Source organism: Aspergillus brasiliensis (genome assembly GCF_001889945.1).
Source record: "Aspergillus brasiliensis CBS 101740 unplaced genomic scaffold ASPBRscaffold_7, whole genome shotgun sequence".
Classification (NCBI taxonomy): domain Eukaryota; kingdom Fungi; phylum Ascomycota; class Eurotiomycetes; order Eurotiales; family Aspergillaceae; genus Aspergillus; species Aspergillus brasiliensis.
Window position 1 is genome coordinate 1,302,889 of NW_027137448.1, and position 19,966 is coordinate 1,322,854.

A 19,966-nucleotide genomic window follows, 5' to 3' on the forward strand; every position below is an offset into this window, starting at 1 on the left:
AATGCTATGGTCTGCCCGGATATGGCTATGCGTGCCTTCCTTGACAGCTTCCCTCCGGGAGGGCAGTCGCGATGCGACCACCTGTAGTACGATTTTTCGGCAATCAACCAGCTCGTAGTATAAACTTTTTGTATCTGCATAATGCTTGCTTGCATACTTACAGAATAGATGGCTATGTACAACATGCTTAACTTTGAATCCCTCAGCAGGGATAGGCTCAGAGATGAAGGAAGCGTCTTTCTAGTACCCTTCTCTAATCATGACAGTTCAGAAGAATCGGCCTATGAATTTGATGCGCCTGATGAGCATATTCAAGACTCAGTCACTAAGAAGCGCCGCCATGCCGTATACTATCACAGGCCTCCTGTTTGGTGCCCTACACGACAGCCAGGAACGTCGAGTCTTTCTGAAAGCAGCAGCAGCTGTTGCACAGAGGAAACATGCAGTGACCACGCAGCTGATGATAGTCAGACGCCGGAAGATGCGTACTCTTGCATAGTTGATGGCTGTGACGCCATCGCTGCAATAGCAGATGTTGTATCTGGCACAGAAACCAACCAATCGCAGTCTGACCAAGAGACCATCATTCTTGTAAGAGTCTGGCAGTTACGGGGTAGACCACGAGTGAATAGGCTAACTGTGTCAAGCATGATTGGCCCTCTCGTGACAGGCCCCAGACATGGCAACATCTGGGTTCAGCGAGGAAATACACGTTATCGGATCGACGAGCCTCCTCCATCAGTCATTGTCCGAGTCGAATCCTATTGCAGAGCTCCGTCGGTCACAAAGGGAAAGGAGTCCCTACACGGTTGCAAGCATACAAGGACATCCGCTTAGGGCTGAATGAGAAGCGATCCATCCACGAAGGATCCCTTGTGATTTGCGTTGATCCTGCATACACCCTGTCCGATCATGATAAACCACATTCTGACGAGTTCGATCTGATTAGCGGAAACATTTTTGTTGTTTGCCGTCTGTATTCTGACTTATGGGCTCTCTGTGCCAGTGCTTCGCCAACTCAGCCGGAGAAAGGATTCGGGGAGACGATTGAAACTGAGCCCATGCGACTAGCCTTCCTGCCACTCTGCGCAGTGACGCTGGCAGCAAACTTTAGCGCTTTCAACCAAAGATGCATAAATTATGCTCATGATAAGTCAGATGAACCGAGGTATCCTGGAAATGGGCTGCCGGTTATGCCTCCTCCACGAACATCTAGCCTTAGCGATGGCAAACATATATCACGCGGAAACAGACGCCACATTGCCTTTCCAGAAGTGGTATACGATGCTTTCAACCGTGTCTCTTTCGAATGTAGTGATGCCGATTTTGTACCAGCAGACTCTTCTCTAGAGAATGTGCTTTCTGACCTGACTGATCGAGGAAGTCGCCGACTCCAGCGCTTAGGCAACCGTATGTCAATCCGAAAGCTCTGGAGCGAATCTAAGAGACCTGCTGTGAGGAATTCTGAGAATCAATTGTCCCCTTCACTTGGTTGCCTTGGGGAACCAACTGAGTTCGGTGCAATGCAGCGTCATTCAGACCTGCAGCGGCGCAGTTCTTGGAGAAGCCAGAGGCTGAAGAGTCTTATTCGAGTTGCTCGATAGGTCACAAGATCCTTCGCTGATCTGTGTGAATTGTGCTGTGCGTCTAGTTGGCGGCCACTCGCTTCAAAGTATTGAAGGTGTAGCAATAGTCGGAGAAATCATGTTATTATTGGCTGATTAGATGCAGTGCAGAGATAAATGCATCAAGCGTGTGGGAAGCAAGGCGCGTTCCTGGTACCAGTAGTAGTTGGATCGGTATGAGAGTTAGTGTTCAGATCGTCCTTGATCATGTGTGCTACTCAGTTTGACTCTATTGAGGCATATTGGGTACCGTAATAAGTAGCAGAAGACTATACAAACACAACAAGGAGCTTCTGGCGCTCAACAAATTCAAGTAGACACCCATATCTCCAACTATGCCATCAGCCCGATAATTCCGGAGATTGAGGCGCAGAAGGTCGATGAGTATCCATGCCGATGGGTGAATTATCTTTCCGGCATGGGCTAGATTGAGGGTTGGGTGAGGGGACATCAGTAGTTGAGTCCCCCTGGGAATGGGTTTAGGGCTTTGGGGGATGTGTTGGGGGTGGAGAGAAAGCAGAGTAGGGAATGGGGATGACGAGGACGCTTGTGAGGAAAGTGGGCTGGTTCGGTTGATTTTATATTGTACAGAAAGCATATATATTGTTTTGTTTGTGATTTGGGCTATCTCCCGCTCGAGAACCGGCTATTGGGAGGTCGCGAGTGATAAGTAGAGCGGGGATGCTCCTTCTCATATATTCATTGAAATCCTTTGGCTATAGATGTTGCAGCTGATCCTTCTGAAGATATGGCTTCAGGAGAGCCCGACATCCTGGACCTTAGACTCTGATCACCCTAGCATGTGGAGAGATAGACGCCACTAGAGAGCTGCATTGCAGGGCCATCAGGTGGTAGATGTAAGAACTTGCAAGCATGCACGACTGACCAGGATATCTAGTTCTCTGCACAAGAACAAACACAGTCGAAGGCATAGAAGCTCCGAGAAGCCCGGGGGTGATGGAAGAGCTTAATGAACCAAGCTGCGCTTAGTTGGCGCTCCCAGTTTCGGAAGGAGCTGTTCAGCTGTGGTCTGTTGTCTTCGAAGCTAATGCTCGTTATAGCTATAGGGGTACATGTACCGCCACCGGCTGTTCAAAACATGTGGTCCTGGCTGAAAGCCAAGTTACGTACCACACTCAGCTATTGACTTGATGGCACACTCCTGTCCCTGCCGTAACAGCGCAATTCAATATCGTCGAATTGGCCGTGTTGCGATGGGAGTTGCTTCCGATCAAGGTGCAAATTCTGGAGCCCAGCTGACTCCATCAGGTCGAAGAAGATAGACTCGCTTTCATGGCGTCTCTTCAATGCCACCAGAATGACAGCCTCAGGCGACATTTGCACCAAACGACTTAGTACTGAAACCAGCGCAGGCAAGCTGTCTGCATTATAAGTACAATCTGAAACGAGAACTAGATCTATCGAGCCTCCACATAAGTCACTCGGAAGATCCTCATCCCAGTCAAGGGTGCAGAACTCAAGTTTAGAGGAATCGGCCGGCTTCGCAACAGCTATGTTCTGTGTCACAATGTCCTCCACCTCGGGCAGATCAGTGAGGACAACGGAGCATTGAGGAAGAAGCTCTGCGAGCGCAATCCCTACAACACCACATCCTGATCCTAATTCGAGGACATGGAGAGGAGAGTTACGTTCGCCTTGAAGAAGCCCCTGTAACAATGGCACGGAGACCGCAGGGTCTCCCGTCACTATTTGCTGAAGGTAGACGACTGAAGCCACCGCCGCATCCCTGAGAATATGTAAGCCTCGTACAGGGAACAAGAAAGCCTCATTTGTAATAAAAATGCCTCACCAGATATGCCGAGCGATGCTGTTCCCGGTTTCTTCCCAAATCCTCAAGCCTAGGCGATCCTTAGGTCCGAAGCGTCTTTCGACAAGCTTCTCTGCTACCGAGGACGGCGACCCACCGAAAGGTGCACTCCAGGCCGACATGACTAGGGGAAGACTAGAATTACCCAGCAAGCGATCTGGTGAGGGAGACCGCTTCTGCGGACTTGTGGCCGTCACGCCCAGGACGATTGTCTGCTGACAGATATTGGCAGAAAAGGGCCCGAGCATTATTGAAAGCTCGCGCCTTCCAGCCTTCCAGCTCAATGGTTCCTGATATAGAAGTTTACCGGAGTCATTGAGACTCAGTGTTACGAGCAAGTCCACATCTTGTGCGAGAAATGCGTCTCCCAGGTCTGTAGTGATGCAAATTAAAGCGGAGACGGATATAGACCCGGGTCTCTGTTTCTGAAACCTCGGGGTCTTGAGAAAACGAATGTAGTAAACCATGCTAAAGATGAGCAATTACTAGGCAATGATCGGGTGCCCGAAGTATGAGCTTAGTATACTAGACCATGCAATTGGCAGAAGAAGCTGGCAGTGTATGCGGCAATACGGCAAAGAGCCGATTCTGGCACGGGGCACGTGCGGGCTGACTCAGGGCGGGCCGATGACATCGACCACCCACGAGGAATGTTGCTTCCTCAGGCTCCCAGTCGGGGAATCTCCCCTCGTTATTATCTCCGCCTCTCCAATGCTGCTGTTATCGTATACCAGCCCCTTTTTCTGCAGGAATATATCTCCCGGTACACTTCGAGATCCCCATCTTCAGCACGGATATCCCATGGGGATACCTGATTTCACTTTGAAGTGATCCCATCGCTCCTGCGGCCGCGGCGTGGCTCTGGGCCAACGTCGCATCCCTACCGTCAACCGACATGATGCGATCGAGAGACCCGCGGGTCCGCCAAACGATCAATCAAATCCATCATAACCTCGAGTCTGCCAACGAGACCGCCCAGGAGGGTCTATACACTTTCTCCCATAATTACGTGGTACCATGTTTTGCAGCGATTGGGAACTGTATCAACTCGTGCACTGCTCCATGTCTTCCTAGCCGCGAAGACCAGCTTCGCCGCCGCCGACGCGGCCGCGCAGAGGCTAATTTCGACTTCTACGATGACTGGGACAATGAGGATCCAAACGATGGCCTGCTAGGATGGGGGACTGACGAACTTGACCGCTTGCTTGCTGGAAGTGGCTTGGCTCGAGGAAGTTCCGAACAGCCTCGAAGGCAGCGAAAGATGAGCTATGGTGCTCGGCGTACAAGACGCAAGAGCACTGCTATAATGTCTGATGACCGTAATGACCCGACTGTTATCCCGAGTTCCTCCTTCTTGGGGTTCCTAGAGCGCTTCCCGTGGAGATTTGGCGCTCGGGGGCTGAAATATCGCCCGTCCGCGGCAGATCTCCAAGAACATCCTGTGGGATTGCGACGTCATGAACTTGAGGATGAACCTCTCATAGAAGAAGTTGAGGAAAATGAAGGCCCAGCAACCTCAAGAGTGAACGGGAGATATCGAAGTTCAACACAGTCATCGCGTGATACGACCAATTCCTTAAGCTCGCGAGGTGACTTGATTCCCAGCGACGAGGAAGAAGATGCAGTGCCACTAGATGATGAGTTTGCTCTAGCTCTAGCCAGTCGTCGCGGCACTGGACTCGACTCAATCGATCTGATAGGAGACAAACCCGCAAGTATGAGGTCTGTGTCTGGGACGTTTAGTTTAAGAACAACCGCCTCTTCGAAGGAGGAGAGAAAGAAGAAGAAAAAGAGGAGCAGCCGCCTGCGGTCTCCAGAGGGATCGTATGTAGAGGTCACTCGCCAAGCCAGCACCCCTACTTTAGCCGATCTCAAAAAAGAAGAAGAGCAAGCAGCGCTTGAAGAAGAATCGGAGATTGCGCGAAGACGGCTTGCTGCACAGCAGCTGGCTTCAACGCGAGGCTTAAAGCAAGCAAGCGACGAGGTAGGGAGCTCAGTTGATCACTGGTTCTGTGCCAAAATAATAGAACATGGGCTAACAAAAGAATCCGTAGGCTCCCCAAAGTTCACCATCCTCACAACCTCACACACCTTCGTTGAGCGCCGCTCATCACGAGCCCGCTGATATTCCTTTAGACTCAACTGTAGAACACACACTTCCTCAAAGCCAGGATGTACAATCTCAGCCTTCGCTGAATCCGGGCTCCCCTGGAAACGACTCACAAACCGAACCATTCCCCCCATTTCCATCCACACCGGAGTTTCACGATGTTAGCCCTGCATCGCAGCCTGGCCATTTCCACGACCAAAGCAATGACTCTGATCATGAAGATACAGCCGATGGTCCTAGGGATCATGCCTCTATTGATTGAATAAAGGGCGCCAGGTTGCTATGCGTGGAGGTAGCACGGTTAATCCCTAATTCAGGTTTGCAGGCCAAACCTAACCATCTAAACCCCCATCTTCTTCAACGATCTCTCTCATATTTGAGGACACAGCCGTCTCCTGCTTCTTGGGCGACCTTTGAACTGTATATTAGCATGATGATTCACGAAACATGAATATATTCCGTATCTCGACGTGATAATTTTTGCGTCTTCTTCTTACAACCACACTGCCGATCTCCTCGTCCAGTAATTCTGCCTGGTACTGAGGTCCACCGAACAGCATCAGTCATACCCGATGGTATTCCCACCCAGACCACATCATCCGCTCCTCCCTGCGCCAACAAGAACTGATGCCGCTTACGCCATGCCTTGGTCGGCTTTGGACCGAGGGTAATCGCTTTTGTTCCTCTCATGATGATGAATGTTGCAATAATGAACGTCTAGCAGGACCTAATGAATCATCATTTGGTCAAGGTCCCGGCACCCAATGCCAATGAGCACCCTCCTCAAAGAATGTACTATAGTGAATAGCATGGTTGGCCGGGTGCCACGTGAGTCAGGCCTACTCCTTTTGGCTATTTCCACCTCTAATAAGAGGCGGCTGAGCTTATTTGAGAATGAATATAGATAATAGCGTAGATAATCCGAGACTGGCCATACAACTAGTTCTATTTTCGATGTGAATGGCGCAACGGCCCTTCCCTCAATGTAACGAAGTACTTTTCTGATTTCTCCACATCATTGCCTATTTAACGAGGTTACTGCGATTGCATATTCTAATTATATCTACGACTGTCGTAAACCTGTTTCCTCGTTTTTAGTCCGCCCTGCGTAGGCTGATAAAGATCAGGGCGGGTCTGAAAACGGGAGTAAAGAAGTGTACCATGACAGTAGACCTTCGTCTGCTGCGGGTTCACATTCCTAGTTTTGATCTTGCGCTTGCTCCTTATGATAGGAGGACTGGCCATCTACCGGTCATAGTGCATAGACTGGAGATAGAGCTCGTCTGTTCTTGAGATGCGCGTTGCATTGGATAGGCCAGGTGTCTAGGTAGTATTTCCAATAGCCAGAATGAGTGAAGAGTGAAGGGGTATTGTACAAGCAGAGATCTATATACAAAATCTTGTCGTGCATGAGAACATCGTGATAATAATACATGGTTATATGGTACACATGTCCGTCGAAGCAACACCGGCGATTCTATCAAGGATTTGAAGTCAGTGAAAAGCAACAACGTAGGTGTTCAATCGCGATCCCAATAAGGAACGCCAATTAGTGCCGTCTAGGCGGATGCCGCGGCATCCTGCGCATCCATGGCAGCCTGGCCATTTTCACCAGAGACTCCCATGGAGAGCTTTCTCATCTCCCAGCCGTCCGACTCAATCCAGTCCTTCTTTTCACCCAGAAGACACACGGACCGCTGCGAACCCTGGACCAAGAAAGACTCAGCTGCCTCGTTAACATCTTTAGCAGTGACATCAAGGACCTGCTCTCTCCAGCGCTGATCCATCTCATGAGTGACGCCGCTCATGAAATATCTCGCACCTTCTTCATCAACGCTCATTGGAGCATCAAGGCCCTGGAAGATACCCAGTTTCGCCTCGTTGAGCTCCCGTTCCGACCAAGCTCGGTCCCTCGCGAAGACACCGCTGTTCTGGAAGACCTTCAGGGTGTTAACAGGATTGGGATCCCGATAACTAGTGAAAGCAAACATTCCCTTCACTGGTCCATTCATGGCACTCGCGCCATAGGCGCCACCCTTCTCGCGAATCTCTGGGTGGAGGTAGTTATGCGTAAGGAGCTGGGAGAGAACGCTTAGCGCTGCACTGGATGAGCTGGTGAAAGGGACGGTTTGCATAGCTAAGCCTGAGTAGTAGACCTTATAAGGCATGTCATAGAACGCCTTGTGGGTACCCAAGCCGAGAGCTGAGATGCTGGGTGAGGATGTCGGTGAGCGGAGTTGTGGTAAGCCCGTAAGCCACTTTTGTAGCACCGACTCATTTTGCTTGGCGCTGCTTTGCTCGCAAACCATCCGAACACGGAGACCGGAAGATCTAGAGATAGCAAACGACTGAATCTGACGAAGCTTCTCAATCAGTTCCGCAAGACGTTCTGGCGATGTCTCTGCATCTCGCAGCAGATTAGCTGTGGCTTGCAATTGGGCAAGGCCGGACTGTTGCTCTTGAACCCAGAAGCTACGCGAAAGACCTGCTGCAGCGGCATTGAGGGCATAACGATGACCTGATCCAGCCACTGCATCCAAGGCACCGTTGGTCGTCAGTCGCAATAGTTCCTGGATCATGGCTGGCGCATTGGGACTAGTAAAGTCGGTTTCAGTGACTAGCGTAGTCATGATCTCCAGCATCTCCGGGATGTTTTTGTCCAAGGCATAACCAGAGTATTGAAGACCCTCGGCGAACTTTCCAAGCTGCGTCGGAGATGAGACATGGAAAGAAGACGTGGAGATTCCACCCGTCTTCAACTTGATGAGATCCTCCCACTGTTCCATTGACTTGCTGGCTGTGCCCAGACGCATTATGCAGTCATTGAACAGTGGCATCAGAAGACGGAGGTCGTCTGGCAGATCTTCAAAAGCATTCAACGCTTGGAAGTAGGTTAAGCCGTTGGTTGGAGCCTCGCGCCAGACGACGTCTACGCCATCAACCTTTGACTCTCGAACTGGCTTGCGCTCTTTCTCCCGAGAAATATCAGCGACACGAAGGGAAGGGAGGCATGACAGGTCTGCGTTCTGTGCTTCCTCTTGAGTTTTCAGTAATTGTAGTTCTTCCTCTGTCAGCTTGGCAACCACCTTCTCGAGGGAACCGTGCTGCTCAATGAGCTGGTTGAACTTTTCCTCCTTCCGCACCATCTCTTGTTCGTCCAGTTCTTGGTTCCAAGTAGGACTGCCGACCATTGTGAAAGTCAGACAATTGTCATTCATGAGGTACTTCTGCATTAAGGACTCCAGGTAGCCCCCTTGCTCATATCTCCTCTTGAATTCATCAATGACCTCATTCCAGGCAAGTTCCTTCATGGGATTGGAGCCATTGAACCATGAGGAGATGGTCTTCTCCATGACGCCAATACCAAAGTTGGCAGTCTTATGTCTCAGTGCAAGTTCCAACTGGTGGAGGAAACCCCGAACTTTCTCGTCACTGAAGCCGGTAGCAAGACACTCCTCGAAGACCTTTTGAATGGCATCTTTGACTTTAGGTGCTTCTTCTGCGCTCACTCCGGTAACACCGGCCGAAAACACGGGTACACGACCTGAAGCGTCAAGGCCTGTATTAGGTGTGAATGAAGAACCTAAGCCACTTTCGATCAAGGCCCGATACAAAGGTGATCCATAACCGTCGAGGAGCAGCGAGGAAAGAATACCGGCCGAAAACGTCTCAACGACATCGGCAGCATCCCCCATATACCATGAAGTTGACGTTTTGTGCTGTTTGTCTTCGCTGGCGAAGGTGTCGATCGGTCCCGAAACGGTCACGCTCTGAGGACCCTGAGAAAGGTCGATAGGCAGCTTCACAGCGGTGTCGACATCACCCTTTTGGAAACCATCCAGCACGTCCCCGATTTGTTGGAGATGAGCGCTCAGTGGCATATCACCGTAAGTGAAGATCTTGGCATTGCTGGGGTGGTAGTTGCGCTTCGAAAATTCGACCAATTGTTTGTGGGTCAGGTCGGTGATGAACTGAGGGTCTCCTCCAGAGTTGTTCAGCGCGGGAATGATGTGCTCCTTATATTTGATGTAGTAGAGATAATTGGCGTCCGAAATCTGGCCCTTCATCTCGTTGTAGACGACACCTTTGAAAAGTATATCCTCTGGCTTCTGGTTCGCCTGCGATTGTTCTCCGCCAGCCAATATGGCGCGAGGATCTTCCGGTCCTAGCCGCCATCCCTCCTGCCTGAAATCTTCTTCCTTCAACAACGGGTGGAAGGTGGCGTCAAGATAGACTGAGAGGAGATTTTGAAAATCTTGTGGGTTTGTCGTGGCGAAAGGGTAGGTAGTATGGTCAGCGGAGGTAAAAGCATTCATGAAGTTTGAGAGTGACCGAGGTAGCATCTTGAAGAAAGGGTCGCGGATGGGATATCTAGGTAGAAAGATACGAGTTAGTCCTCGGGCCCAGTATGTCGCGCACTCAAGGTATGTCTCAGGGACACTCACTTTTCACTTCCGCAAAGTGTAGTATGCTCGAGGATATGCGGTACACCAGTAGCATCCGGAGGATTCGTCTTGAACCCAATACCAAAGACATTGTTCTTATCTTCTCTAGCCACGTGGATGTAGTCCGCGTCGGTTTTGTCATGCTTCAAGCGAATTGCTGTAAGGTGCAGTTCTGGGACGTGCTTCTTCTCCTGGACAGTGAAACCATGAATCCCTTCACCGATCTCCGGAAAGTTCTCAAGGCTTGTGACGGTCGAAGCAGATCTCCTGATCTGGCCCCATCGGAGCAGAGCGCTATCCGATCTCAGTAAACGTCCAGGTTTCTGCAAAGCCGGAAGTCGGCTCCGGCCTACCCCTAGCGATGAACGCAGCATAGCGTTATTTGGGAAAAGGTAGTCAAGCCTAGAAACAGCAAGAGACTGTCGGTCACCGGCCTGTCTCTTACGGCGTATGAAAGTGACGTACTTTAGCGAGTCCGCTGCCGGGGATTAGGGTATCAAAGGTTGTCGGAAATGGCGGTCCCGAGCGGACCGAGATCAAGCGCAAAAGACTAGGATAGACAACCAATTGGCCACACCGAGCACGATATCAGATAGATAAAGCGAATGACGTGCCGTGGAAGCATTCGAGGATGGAATGAAAAATTGGAGGGAGAATGAAGAAAAAGGAAAGGGAAGCAGACCGAGAGATCGGGCATGCTGTTCGGAAGGCGGACCGTGAATTAGAAAGGCGCCAAGAGAAGTTTTCAAAAGAGGCTAGTGCAGGTCAAGTGCGCATCCCCCCTCTTACGACTATTCAATCCTCCCCGGCAAGATCCTCAAGCCGTCCGGCGTTCATTAGTCGACTCCGTCGCCAAACTGCCTTTTGACTCTCAAGACACTCTGCAGGCTGCTTACGCCGTGTGATTTCGGTCAGCTTGGCAGAGCCGGGCTAGTAGAGGGCCTTAGGGATCCATTACCCACCGAGTTCTCCAAGTCTGGGAAAAGGCCACCCAGGTTCTCCGCTACACTTGACAGTCGAATCACCGAGTCACTGTCGAGCACAACACTCCCCTGTCTATCCGCAGCTTCGTCTTCGAATCGGGCTCGCTCCTTGTCGACTCGTTGCCACCGCTCCGTGGCGGAATAGCGAATCCATTTCCCGCCAGTCCTAGCCAACCGTTCCGGCTTCGCAATTTTCGTTTTCGTGGATTGGCCACGCGACCACCGTCAACGCAATCGCTCTACGATAGTTCGACTCGTTCTTCGTCGTTGAAAATTCGGAGCAATGTCTGCTGCAGCAATGTCGAAAAAGAACAAGGGGAAGAAGGTCGCAGACCCCAATGAGACATCCAAGCTCTTGGCTGCCAAAATATCGCAGTTGGAGCAAGATGCCGCTGGAGAAAAGGATCAGGAGGCAGAAATCGGTGCGTCATTCTCATGAGTGGTGGAATAAGCGGAATTGTAGTTGTTTGGTGGGCTGGGCTAATGACCGTTTTGCCTATAGAGCGCGAAGTTAAGAAGGCTACGAGGGACCTGAACCAACTTCTCAGCAATATCGAATCTCCGATGACGCGGCTCGAGACGGTTCATAAAAAATACACCGAGCTACTGGCCGACATGAAGAAGCTAGATCGCGACTATTCTAAGAGCAAGAAGCGGGCCGATCAACTGCAGAAGGATCAGGACAAGGGCAAATCCGAGCTGAACAAAACCGTTACTATGAAGGATAAATTAGAAAAGCTGTGTAGGGAGCTTACCAAGGAAAATAAGAAGGTCAAGGTAGGTTGGTCCAAGCTCTACAGCATCACTATTACGCTACACCACGTAGGGAGATGACTAAATGAGATGGTTCATAGGATGAGAACAAGAAGCTTGAGGAGACCGAGAAGAAAGCGCGGCTTATTGTCAACGAACGCCTCGATTCTCTGCTATACGATATCCAGGACGTCATGGCTGCCAAAGGAAATCCCCGCAGTGAGAAAGCGGACATTGACCTAGACGAAGCGTGAGTTGCCACTCTTCACCGAGTGTGCTCTTCCACCTCTGACTTTATATCATAGTTTGCGCGCAAAGATCAAAACTATTGGCGAGAAGTTCGAAATGCGCGAGTTACACTACAAGGCACTCCTTCGCAGCAAGGACGCCGAGATACAATGCCTTACCGCCAAGTACGAAGAGCAGCGCCGTACAGCCGAGAATGAAGCCGCTCGTTGTCGTGCCCTCAGCTCCCAGGTCTCCACCTTTTCGCATACCGAAGCCGAACTACGCAGTCAACTAAACATCTACGTGGAAAAGTTCAAGCAGGTATGGACCGATGTCGATGGCTTGCTCGGCCTCAGCCTCGTTTTGACCGCTGGTAATAATAATATCGCAGGTGGAGGATACGCTGAACAACAGCAACGAGCTTTTTCTTACGTTTCGCAAAGAAATGGAAGAGATGTCCAAAAAGACCAAACGGCTAGAGAAGGAAAACCACACCCTCACACGGAAGCACGACCAAACGAACCGCAACATACTCGAGATGGCGGAGGAGCGCACAAGGAATCATGAGGAGTTGGAAAAGTGGCGAAAGAAAAGCCATCATTTGGAAGCACTTTGTCGTCGAATGCAAGCCCAGGGTCGCGGGCAAGGCCTTGCTGCGGATCTGGATGGCGATGACGAGGGGACGGAAAGTGAATATGATGAAGACTACGAAGATGAGGAAGATGATGAAGGAATCAGTGACGATGACTACGAGCTCGACAGTCCGGACGGCGACATGAACGGAGACCGCAATATTCCTCAGCAACCCGAAAAGCCAGTGTTTGGGCCTCCCCCGCCGCCTAACCTGCTGGAAGCGCGAGCCAACGGAAATAAGGCGATGATCAATGGATGCCACTAGTGCAATTCTCATCAATATCATGTTCTCGTTGTTCGTGTTTCCCTGGGCTTGTGACCAACAACGATTGCGAAGGCTTCGCCATTTGCGCTTGCAATGCCGCAATCGTCTCGGGTCTTCTTTGCTTCTCTGTTCAGCTGCGTGGTAGTTGGCCTTGATGAGTTGAAAATATGCCTCCCTGAGAGCGTGCACTGACAGCTGCGCAGTGTGGCGCTAGTCGCTCGGGATCTTTCCTGTCTCCGTATGCAGATCTTGTAGCGGTTCGGCTCTATACAGATAGGTTGCCCTGCTCATTTAGGTTACTGCCAGCCTTGAATTGCAATATGCACCATCACAGCTGTGGGAGTTTGCAAGTCATGTCCTAACTTTTGTTCGCTTTTCCTTTTTCGTGTACTTGTACATGCTAGATCACTAACATCTAAACGTACTTATTACGCTATCATGAAAATCATTTGCAATACAAATATCATGTCATATATGTCAGCATTCTTGGAAGAGATAAAAGCAGCGCCAATATCTCAGTCAAAGTCTACTCGCCGGGCCGTTTATATAAGATCCTCCTTTCTTCAGCATATCCACAGCCTGCTGGACCATCTCCCGGACAATAACACCGGCAGGTTTGATCTCTTGAATAATGGCCGAAACATCGCCCATCAAGAATGGCACATCGACATCCTTATCGTTCTTAAAGTCATGCTCAATAGGAACAATACCTTGAGCCGTCAACCTAGCAATTTCCTCAGGGCGCTTCTCCCACTCCTTGATGTATTCATTAGGAAGCATGCGCAGCGGTCTCCCAGAGATGACCAGCGTCCGCTTCGTCTCCCCATACTGGGCACCAACAACAGCCTCCTTGTGCAAGCGACTCGCACCACTTTCCTCTGAAGCAACAAACCTGGTTCCCACCCAGACACCCGCAGCACCCAGCATCAACGCCGCGGCCAAACTCCGGCCATCATTGACACCACCCGCGGCAACAACCAGCGCAGGCTGCCCCGTCAACGGGCTCTTATACTTTCTCGCCACATCCACCACCGCCGGCACGAGCACTGAAAACGGGATATCACCCGTATGACCACCACCCTCGCCTCCCTGCGCACAAACAATATCCACGCCCAGCTTGAACGCCTTTTCGGCGTGCTTGGGTGCCCCTACCATATTCATGATCAGGATACCTGCGTCATGGAGCCGCTTGATGACATGCTCCGGTGGCACACCGACTGCACACACGAACAGCTTGGCTCCATGCGAGATGACCACGTCAATCAGCTGGTCCAGCTGCCCGTGGGTGTAGTCATGGTTTGTGGCCCGTGCTCCTCCGCCGACCTGCGGCAAGGCCAAATCAACTCCAAATGGGAGCGAAGGGTCTTTGAGAAGTGATTTGAGTTCGGTCAGGATCTCGGATAGTTGTTCAGGGGTATAGCCTAGTCCGCCGACTGTTCCTAGACCGCCTGCGTTGGAGACGGCGGCGGCGAGAGGTGCCCCGGACGCACGAGCCATGCCTGCCAGCAGGACTGGGTGCTGGATTTTTAGTAGCGAGCAGAGGGGGGTCTGGAGAGACATGGTTCCCGATTCGAGGGGTGAAGAATTATATAGGTAGGGGTAGACTAGTTATGGCGCTATCGTATAGAGAATGTTCGTCTAGAAATTGAACAATGGAATGCGGTCAGCAACATTACCCTTTGGCGTCATCATCCTGCAGACAGGCGGACAAGCCTACCTAATGGACCTTTAAGGTGGTCGTTTTCGGATCAAAAGGCTCCTCTAGAGCCTGGACATGTATCAGTATGTACAAATCCATCGCTGGGTGAACTCCTTCCCTGAGCATAAATATCCTGTGCAAAGCATATGATCCGCGGTGAAAGCAGGGGGTTCTGGCTTGTGCCTGAGGAGCTCAAATGCGGGGAAGCGGAGCTCCAAGGCGCGTTAGACCCGGCCGGACCGAGGCATTGGCCTTTGCTCGTCCTTGCCACTCGGACCACATTGTGCATCTTCCTGTCTTCAACGGGGCATTAATCCCAGTGATAATAGCTGATCATAAGAACTGAGTTCCTGAATTATGCGGGGTTGTGCCGTGTGCATATTTATGAGCTAGTTCATGGTATATTGTTGCTATTGCCACTAAAGACGCTTATGTACTCCTGGCTGTGGCTTGGTTACGGTTCTCTTCAATGATGCTATTAACAGACATTGTAACTTGGGATTAGGCTGGACGCTATAATAATGCCACAGAAATCGCCAATAGGGGAAAGTTATACCAGAATGTAGTGAGTAAATAACGCTATTGGGAATCAAAACAAAACAGACCAATGGCACATATCAGATACAGGAAATATGTTCAAAGATGCAGTATACCAAGCAAAATCGAGAGCAAAAAGCCGCCTGAAGTTAAGGCCATGTCCCTATTTGCCGTCGCAGATTGTGTTGCTTCCATGATCACCTGAGTCCCAATTACTGTCCCCGACATAAACGCGATGTTCTTTCGTGGCCTATTTAGATGACTGTCAGCTATCCAACTCTCTGCCTGGTGCATCACATGGACCGCTTACTCATTGATGCCATTATTTCCATCCTTCAATGATCCCCCCTTGTTCTCTGTTGGCATACTCGTGCTCGTTGTTGTCGTTGCCACTGTTTCTTCATTTGACGGCGCAGAAGTCGTCAAGACCCGGTATGGATAGGTGACAGCAGGACCCGGGGGTGGCTGGTAGTAGCCTACCGCGCCTTGAGGCGCTGTGGCAAGAGATCCTGGGAGACTCCTTCTGAACAAATTTGAGTGCAGACCGCGTAAGAACGCGTCAAGATACGCTGAGGTGAGGATGCTCGTTATTAAACTGATAAGCAGAAACCTGCGCAGTAACCGACCGAGAGGAAGTAGGACTCTCATCTTGACGAAAGATCACTATTGAAGAACGAGGGTTTGCTGCAAATTGCTGTCTTGGAACATATGCTAACAGGACAGGCGAGCCTGCCAAAACAGGGAAACCAAGCCTATACATATTATACTGGGTTAAGAGTCGACGTGGATGGGGCGCATTCCCATCCACAGGGCATGCCAAACACAATGCCACACCCCTCGCTGGCAATTCTATCTTCCGGTATCCCGATGATGATTATGGCCATTCGGAAATATAGTCGGACGAAGGACACTGCTGCCACGGATGAGCTCCCGGAATTACATTCTTTAGAATGAAAGAATGTTTGACCCTTCAACGAAGGGATGGCGTGCTGTCGAAGCTGGACCAGACCATTTATCGAGTTTCAGGGTTAGCATACCATTATCAACGCAAAACCTGTCTGCGATAATAAAAACCTATCGTGAGTACTCATATCTTGTTAGTGCGTTCTTCTATGGCGGAGACCGAAAAGCCCAGAGTAGGATACGGGAAGCTTCACTGGGGTCACAATTTCATTTCTCGGTCCAGATATCAGATTGCTCAGGCCCTGATCTCATTGTATCAAGGGGCATTCAGATGCGCGGTCACTGTTCATATTATAGTCAAGCATTAGCTCAGTCGAACATGTCTAGCTTGCTGAACAACAGCCAGGATAATTGCCGTTGCAGGTTCAAGGATATTGAATGATGTATTGGTTCCATAGAGTAAGACCACAATAGATAATAAACATTTAGTGCTCCATTGAATTATCATAACAACAGCCTCAGATCTTAAGATGGAGTTGTGAAGGTCGGCAAGTCGCCTGCTTTCCAGCGGTGGAGAACCCCAAAGCGGTACTGTAATTACGCAACGCCAAAAGACGCGTGATCGCGTTGGCGGAAGAAGCACAGGACAAAAGAACCCAGCACCACCAGCTACACCCAACAACATCACTCGATTACATTGTTGCCGTCGCTCTTATGAGCCTACACTGAGTAAAAATATTCAGCTGTAGTCGCATCAACCGACGCCAAAATGGCAAGCAGCGCCGCAGGAGAGGAGTTCCTGCGCCCTCCCAGGTTTGTCCTCCGCATGTTGATCTCCGCCATTATTGAGTTCGTTAGATGAAGACTGACTGCCAATGCGGCACCTATAGCAATGAAGAATTTGACACAATTACCCGTGTGCCTTCGCATTATAAGCCTCTGAACACATTCCAACTAGGAAGCGGCCAGGACCGGCATTACCAGCAGCAATATGGCGACATGTACTTCTTGCGACTGGCAAAACTTAAGCCCGCGGTTGAAGAGATTGCAGTCGAAGCATGGGAAGGGTTTAGTGTAAGACCGCTTACGTCCATCACGATTTGAGGTCTTGATCGAGAGATACAAGAGTATGCATATGGGAATCTGGGTTGCTGACGAGTTTCGGTTTGGTGACTAGATCGCTGGAGAAAATGCGCGCCGCGTGGAAAGAGTCCTCGATGTCAGGCAGGGAGAGCTTTGCTGGGTCGCAGGAACGATATATATGGATATGCCGTTGAAGCCGAATATTTTGGACGATCTTACAAAAGAGGTGATATACTATGCTGCCATGTTGCGTACTGCTCTCATTCTGACCCTGGCAATAGAACTATACGCTAGCACCACCTCCGCGACCGACTTACCAAGACCCTGCTCATCCGGAATTGACACAAATCATGCTGGAAGACGAGTCCGGTCGACTTCGACTGACTGGAAGCATGCTCCGGAATACGCAGCTATGTACCGGAGCCATCATTGCAGTCCTGGGGACTGAGAATGCGAATGGAGACTTCGAGGTCATAGATATCAAAGTGCCTGATCTACCGCAGCAGCCCCGCCGATGGGGGATCGATGCACTGGACGCACCAAAGGGACCCAGCAAGGGTAAGATTGCATTTGTGAGCGGTCTGGGAATCACCGGGACTTCCACCGATACCCTTGCTTTAGAGCTTCTAGCAGACTATTTGCTTGGTTATACCGGTGGTACTTCTGAAGGTGCACTACCAGATGCTTCTGCAATCACAAGGTTGATTATTGCGGGAAATTCAATTGGAGCGAGTATGACTACGGATGTCAACATCGATAGCTCTACGAAGAAAAGGACTGGTCCGAAGAAGTACGGATATGATGCTTCTGCTTATAACGCGTCACCTATTACCCGGCTTGATTCTTTCCTAGCAGAGATTCTGCCTAGTATGCCCGTCACACTTATGCCAGGTGAATCTGACCCGGCAAACTTCTCTCTCCCTCAACAGGGAATTCACCGTGCTATGTTCCCGCAGGCTAGGAGATACTGTGCTCCACCTCCTTCTGGTGAGGAGAAGCAAGAGCCAGGCTGGTTCGACAGTGTAACGAACCCGTGGGAAGGGGATGTGGAAGGATGGCGCCTATGGGGCAGCAGTGGTCAGAACGTGGATGATATCCTCCGGTATTTGAATTTTGCAGATGACGAAGGGAATGTTGCCGACGGTGCTGGAGATGTGGAGGCGAGGATGAGGGTCATGGAGGCTATGCTACGCTGGAGATGCGGAGTTCCCACTGCGCCGGATACGCTATGTAAGCTCCTGGATGGCTTCCCAAACCCACTGGTGCAATTGCTGACTTTTCTTGGAACAGGGTCCTATCCATTCCAAACGGACGATCCATTCGTTATACAGACCTGCCCGCATATCTTCTTTGCTGGCAACCAGCCACAATTCAAGACAGCTGTAATTGAGGGTGATGCCCCACTGAAGCTGAACGGCGCCGACACGGAGATGACAGGCACAGATGATGATAACGCATCTGGGCCTCGTGTGCGCCTTCTGTCTATACCCAGATTCAAGGAAACCGGCGAATTAGTTCTGGTCGATACCGAGACCCTAGAGGTGGAAGTGGTGAAGTTTAGCACATTTGCTGGAAAACAAGAGCAACAATGAGCAGCTGATACCAATAGCATATATTAATGAGATACAAGTCTTATGAGCTGCCGCTTTATCGTTTGCGTTCTTTTCTTTTCAGTTGATTGACTCCGTTATGCTGGCTAAACCGGAAACCAGGACTATCTGAGATTCTTGCCTTAACGCGGGCGGTGCCAAGATCCGCGCGGAAAAGTCCCGACTCTTCAATTGAATCTTCTACCACCGCGGATCAGGAACTGGGGAAACTATCTATCTCAATAATCCATACTATTCACTACTTCCAAGCACTCGTCAGGGTACCGTCAACTGGCGAGCCAGGTTTTTCGACATGCTCCTCAACGCCAAGACAGGTATATCGGAGCATTGATCGCAAGCGCCACCACACAAGCAAGCTAATCGAATTCCCTCTATAGCCATTTCCACCTCCACGGTGCTTCTAGTCCCATATTCCAAATGGCACGTTCCAAGATACCACGAATGGATGAAAGATGAGGTAACTTCGTAGTCTTTCTTGACAACCAACCAAACCCCACCGTAAATATCCAAAAACTTAAATCTACAATAACTAACCTCCGTATTAGGAAATCCAAGAAGCAACCGCATCCGAACCCCTCTCTATAGAGGAAGAATACGCCATGCAACAAAGCTGGCGCCAAGACCCCGACAAATTGACCTTCATCGTCTGTCTCCCTTCATCATCTTCATCATCATCATCACCATCTTCCTCCCAAACAGGAGCCTCAACACCCACCACCATCAAAGACGCAGACGACGCCCCAGACCGAATGGTCGGAGACATTAACCTATTCCTCCGCGTCGACGACGGCGAAGAAGGCGATGCGGAGCCCCAAATCATCGGGGAAATCGAACTCATGATTGCTGAGAAGAACAACCAGCGCAAGGGCTTCGGGAAAGCCGCGCTGAACACCTTCCTACGGTATATCGTTGACCATGAAGCGGAGATTCTAAGTGAGTTTGTTAGTAGGGATGAGACCGCCGCAACGGCGATGAAGGGGGTGACGGGGGCGCCTAGGTTTGCTTGTTTGAGTGTGAAGATTGGCCAGGCTAATGAGCGGAGTTTGGCGCTGTTTGAGGGTGCTATGTTTAAGAAGGTTTCTGAGGAGCCGAATTATTTTGGGGAGTTTGAGTTGAGGAGGGAGAGGGAGGCGTTGGGACGGGATATGATTGATGTGAGTTTGGAGAGGGCTGGGGTGTCGGGGTATGTTGAGGTGGGTTATGAGAGGGTGGAGTGATTATTGATTACTCGTGGTGATTTTTAGGTCGTTGTTGTAGATTTGCT

General features: G+C 50.4%; 9 protein-coding genes across 9 annotated transcripts; 5 read left to right on the forward strand and 4 right to left on the reverse strand.

Annotated features, from left to right (window-relative positions):
• Positions 1-183: 183 nt before the first annotated feature.
• ASPBRDRAFT_127124 (uncharacterized protein) lies at positions 184-1,604 on the forward strand (the record flags this gene model as incomplete). Its single annotated transcript, XM_067617939.1, has 2 exons — positions 184-591; positions 648-1,604. 2 exons carry the CDS (start codon positions 184-186, stop codon positions 1,602-1,604), a joined length of 1,365 nt encoding a protein of 454 aa, XP_067478523.1.
• Positions 1,605-2,765: 1,161 nt separating this feature from the next.
• Positions 2,766-3,920, reverse strand: ASPBRDRAFT_127472 (protein N-lysine methyltransferase family protein; the record flags this gene model as incomplete). The annotated part of the gene is made up of 2 exons (XM_067617973.1): positions 2,766-3,372; positions 3,436-3,920. 2 exons carry the CDS (start codon positions 3,918-3,920, stop codon positions 2,766-2,768), a joined length of 1,092 nt encoding a protein of 363 aa, XP_067478524.1.
• Positions 3,921-4,348: 428 nt separating this feature from the next.
• Positions 4,349-5,825, forward strand: ASPBRDRAFT_128000 (uncharacterized protein; the record flags this gene model as incomplete). Its single annotated transcript, XM_067618017.1, has 2 exons — positions 4,349-5,437; positions 5,508-5,825. The coding sequence occupies 2 exons, from the start codon at positions 4,349-4,351 to the stop codon at positions 5,823-5,825; spliced, it is 1,407 nt and encodes a 468-aa protein (XP_067478525.1).
• A 1,037-nt stretch (positions 5,826-6,862) lies between these two features.
• On the reverse strand, positions 6,863-10,663 carry cym1 (pitrilysin family metalloprotease cym1). Its single transcript, XM_067628694.1, has 2 exons — positions 10,009-10,663; positions 6,863-9,934 (listed from the first exon to the last, which is right to left on the reverse strand). Exons 1-2 carry the CDS (start codon positions 10,380-10,382, stop codon positions 7,123-7,125), a joined length of 3,186 nt encoding a protein of 1,061 aa, XP_067478526.1. The 5' UTR covers positions 10,383-10,663; the 3' UTR covers positions 6,863-7,122.
• A 611-nt stretch (positions 10,664-11,274) lies between these two features.
• Positions 11,275-12,870, forward strand: ASPBRDRAFT_127400 (taxilin; the record flags this gene model as incomplete). Its single annotated transcript, XM_067617965.1, has 5 exons — positions 11,275-11,413; positions 11,494-11,768; positions 11,846-11,994; positions 12,050-12,293; positions 12,364-12,870. The coding sequence occupies 5 exons, from the start codon at positions 11,275-11,277 to the stop codon at positions 12,868-12,870; spliced, it is 1,314 nt and encodes a 437-aa protein (XP_067478527.1).
• A 139-nt stretch (positions 12,871-13,009) lies between these two features.
• Positions 13,010-14,612, reverse strand: ASPBRDRAFT_607399 (NAD(P)H-dependent flavin oxidoreductase). Its single transcript, XM_067628263.1, has 2 exons — positions 14,588-14,612; positions 13,010-14,508 (listed from the first exon to the last, which is right to left on the reverse strand). Exon 2 carries the CDS (start codon positions 14,428-14,430, stop codon positions 13,390-13,392), a length of 1,041 nt encoding a protein of 346 aa, XP_067478528.1. The 5' UTR covers positions 14,431-14,508; positions 14,588-14,612; the 3' UTR covers positions 13,010-13,389.
• A 511-nt stretch (positions 14,613-15,123) lies between these two features.
• On the reverse strand, positions 15,124-15,909 carry ASPBRDRAFT_607466 (uncharacterized protein). The gene is made up of 2 exons (XM_067628264.1): positions 15,417-15,909; positions 15,124-15,356 (listed from the first exon to the last, which is right to left on the reverse strand). Exons 1-2 carry the CDS (start codon positions 15,752-15,754, stop codon positions 15,206-15,208), a joined length of 489 nt encoding a protein of 162 aa, XP_067478529.1. The 5' UTR covers positions 15,755-15,909; the 3' UTR covers positions 15,124-15,205.
• Positions 15,910-16,778: 869 nt separating this feature from the next.
• Positions 16,779-18,684, forward strand: ASPBRDRAFT_196795 (DNA-directed DNA polymerase delta subunit POL31; the record flags this gene model as incomplete). Its single annotated transcript, XM_067621027.1, has 5 exons — positions 16,779-16,822; positions 16,900-17,083; positions 17,187-17,318; positions 17,374-18,322; positions 18,383-18,684. The coding sequence occupies 5 exons, from the start codon at positions 16,779-16,781 to the stop codon at positions 18,682-18,684; spliced, it is 1,611 nt and encodes a 536-aa protein (XP_067478530.1).
• A 310-nt stretch (positions 18,685-18,994) lies between these two features.
• ASPBRDRAFT_196796 (uncharacterized protein) lies at positions 18,995-19,919 on the forward strand (the record flags this gene model as incomplete). Its single annotated transcript, XM_067621028.1, has 3 exons — positions 18,995-19,016; positions 19,080-19,159; positions 19,248-19,919. The coding sequence occupies 3 exons, from the start codon at positions 18,995-18,997 to the stop codon at positions 19,917-19,919; spliced, it is 774 nt and encodes a 257-aa protein (XP_067478531.1).
• Positions 19,920-19,966: the final 47 nt, after the last annotated feature.

Coding starts and splice junctions, on each gene's coding strand:
- ASPBRDRAFT_607399 (XM_067628263.1), bottom strand. CDS start 14,430: ATGTCTCTCCAGACCCCCCTCTGCTCGCTACTAAAAATCCAGCACCCA.
- ASPBRDRAFT_607466 (XM_067628264.1), bottom strand. CDS start 15,754: ATGAGAGTCCTACTTCCTCTCGGTCGGTTACTGCGCAGGTTTCTGCTT. Junction 15,357..15,416: donor GGAAATAATGGCATCAATGA/GTAAGCGGTCCA, acceptor TCATCTAAATAG/GCCACGAAAGAACATCGCGT.
- cym1 (XM_067628694.1), bottom strand. CDS start 10,382: ATGCTGCGTTCATCGCTAGGGGTAGGCCGGAGCCGACTTCCGGCTTTG. Junction 9,935..10,008: donor ACACTTTGCGGAAGTGAAAA/GTGAGTGTCCCT, acceptor CTTTCTACCTAG/ATATCCCATCCGCGACCCTT.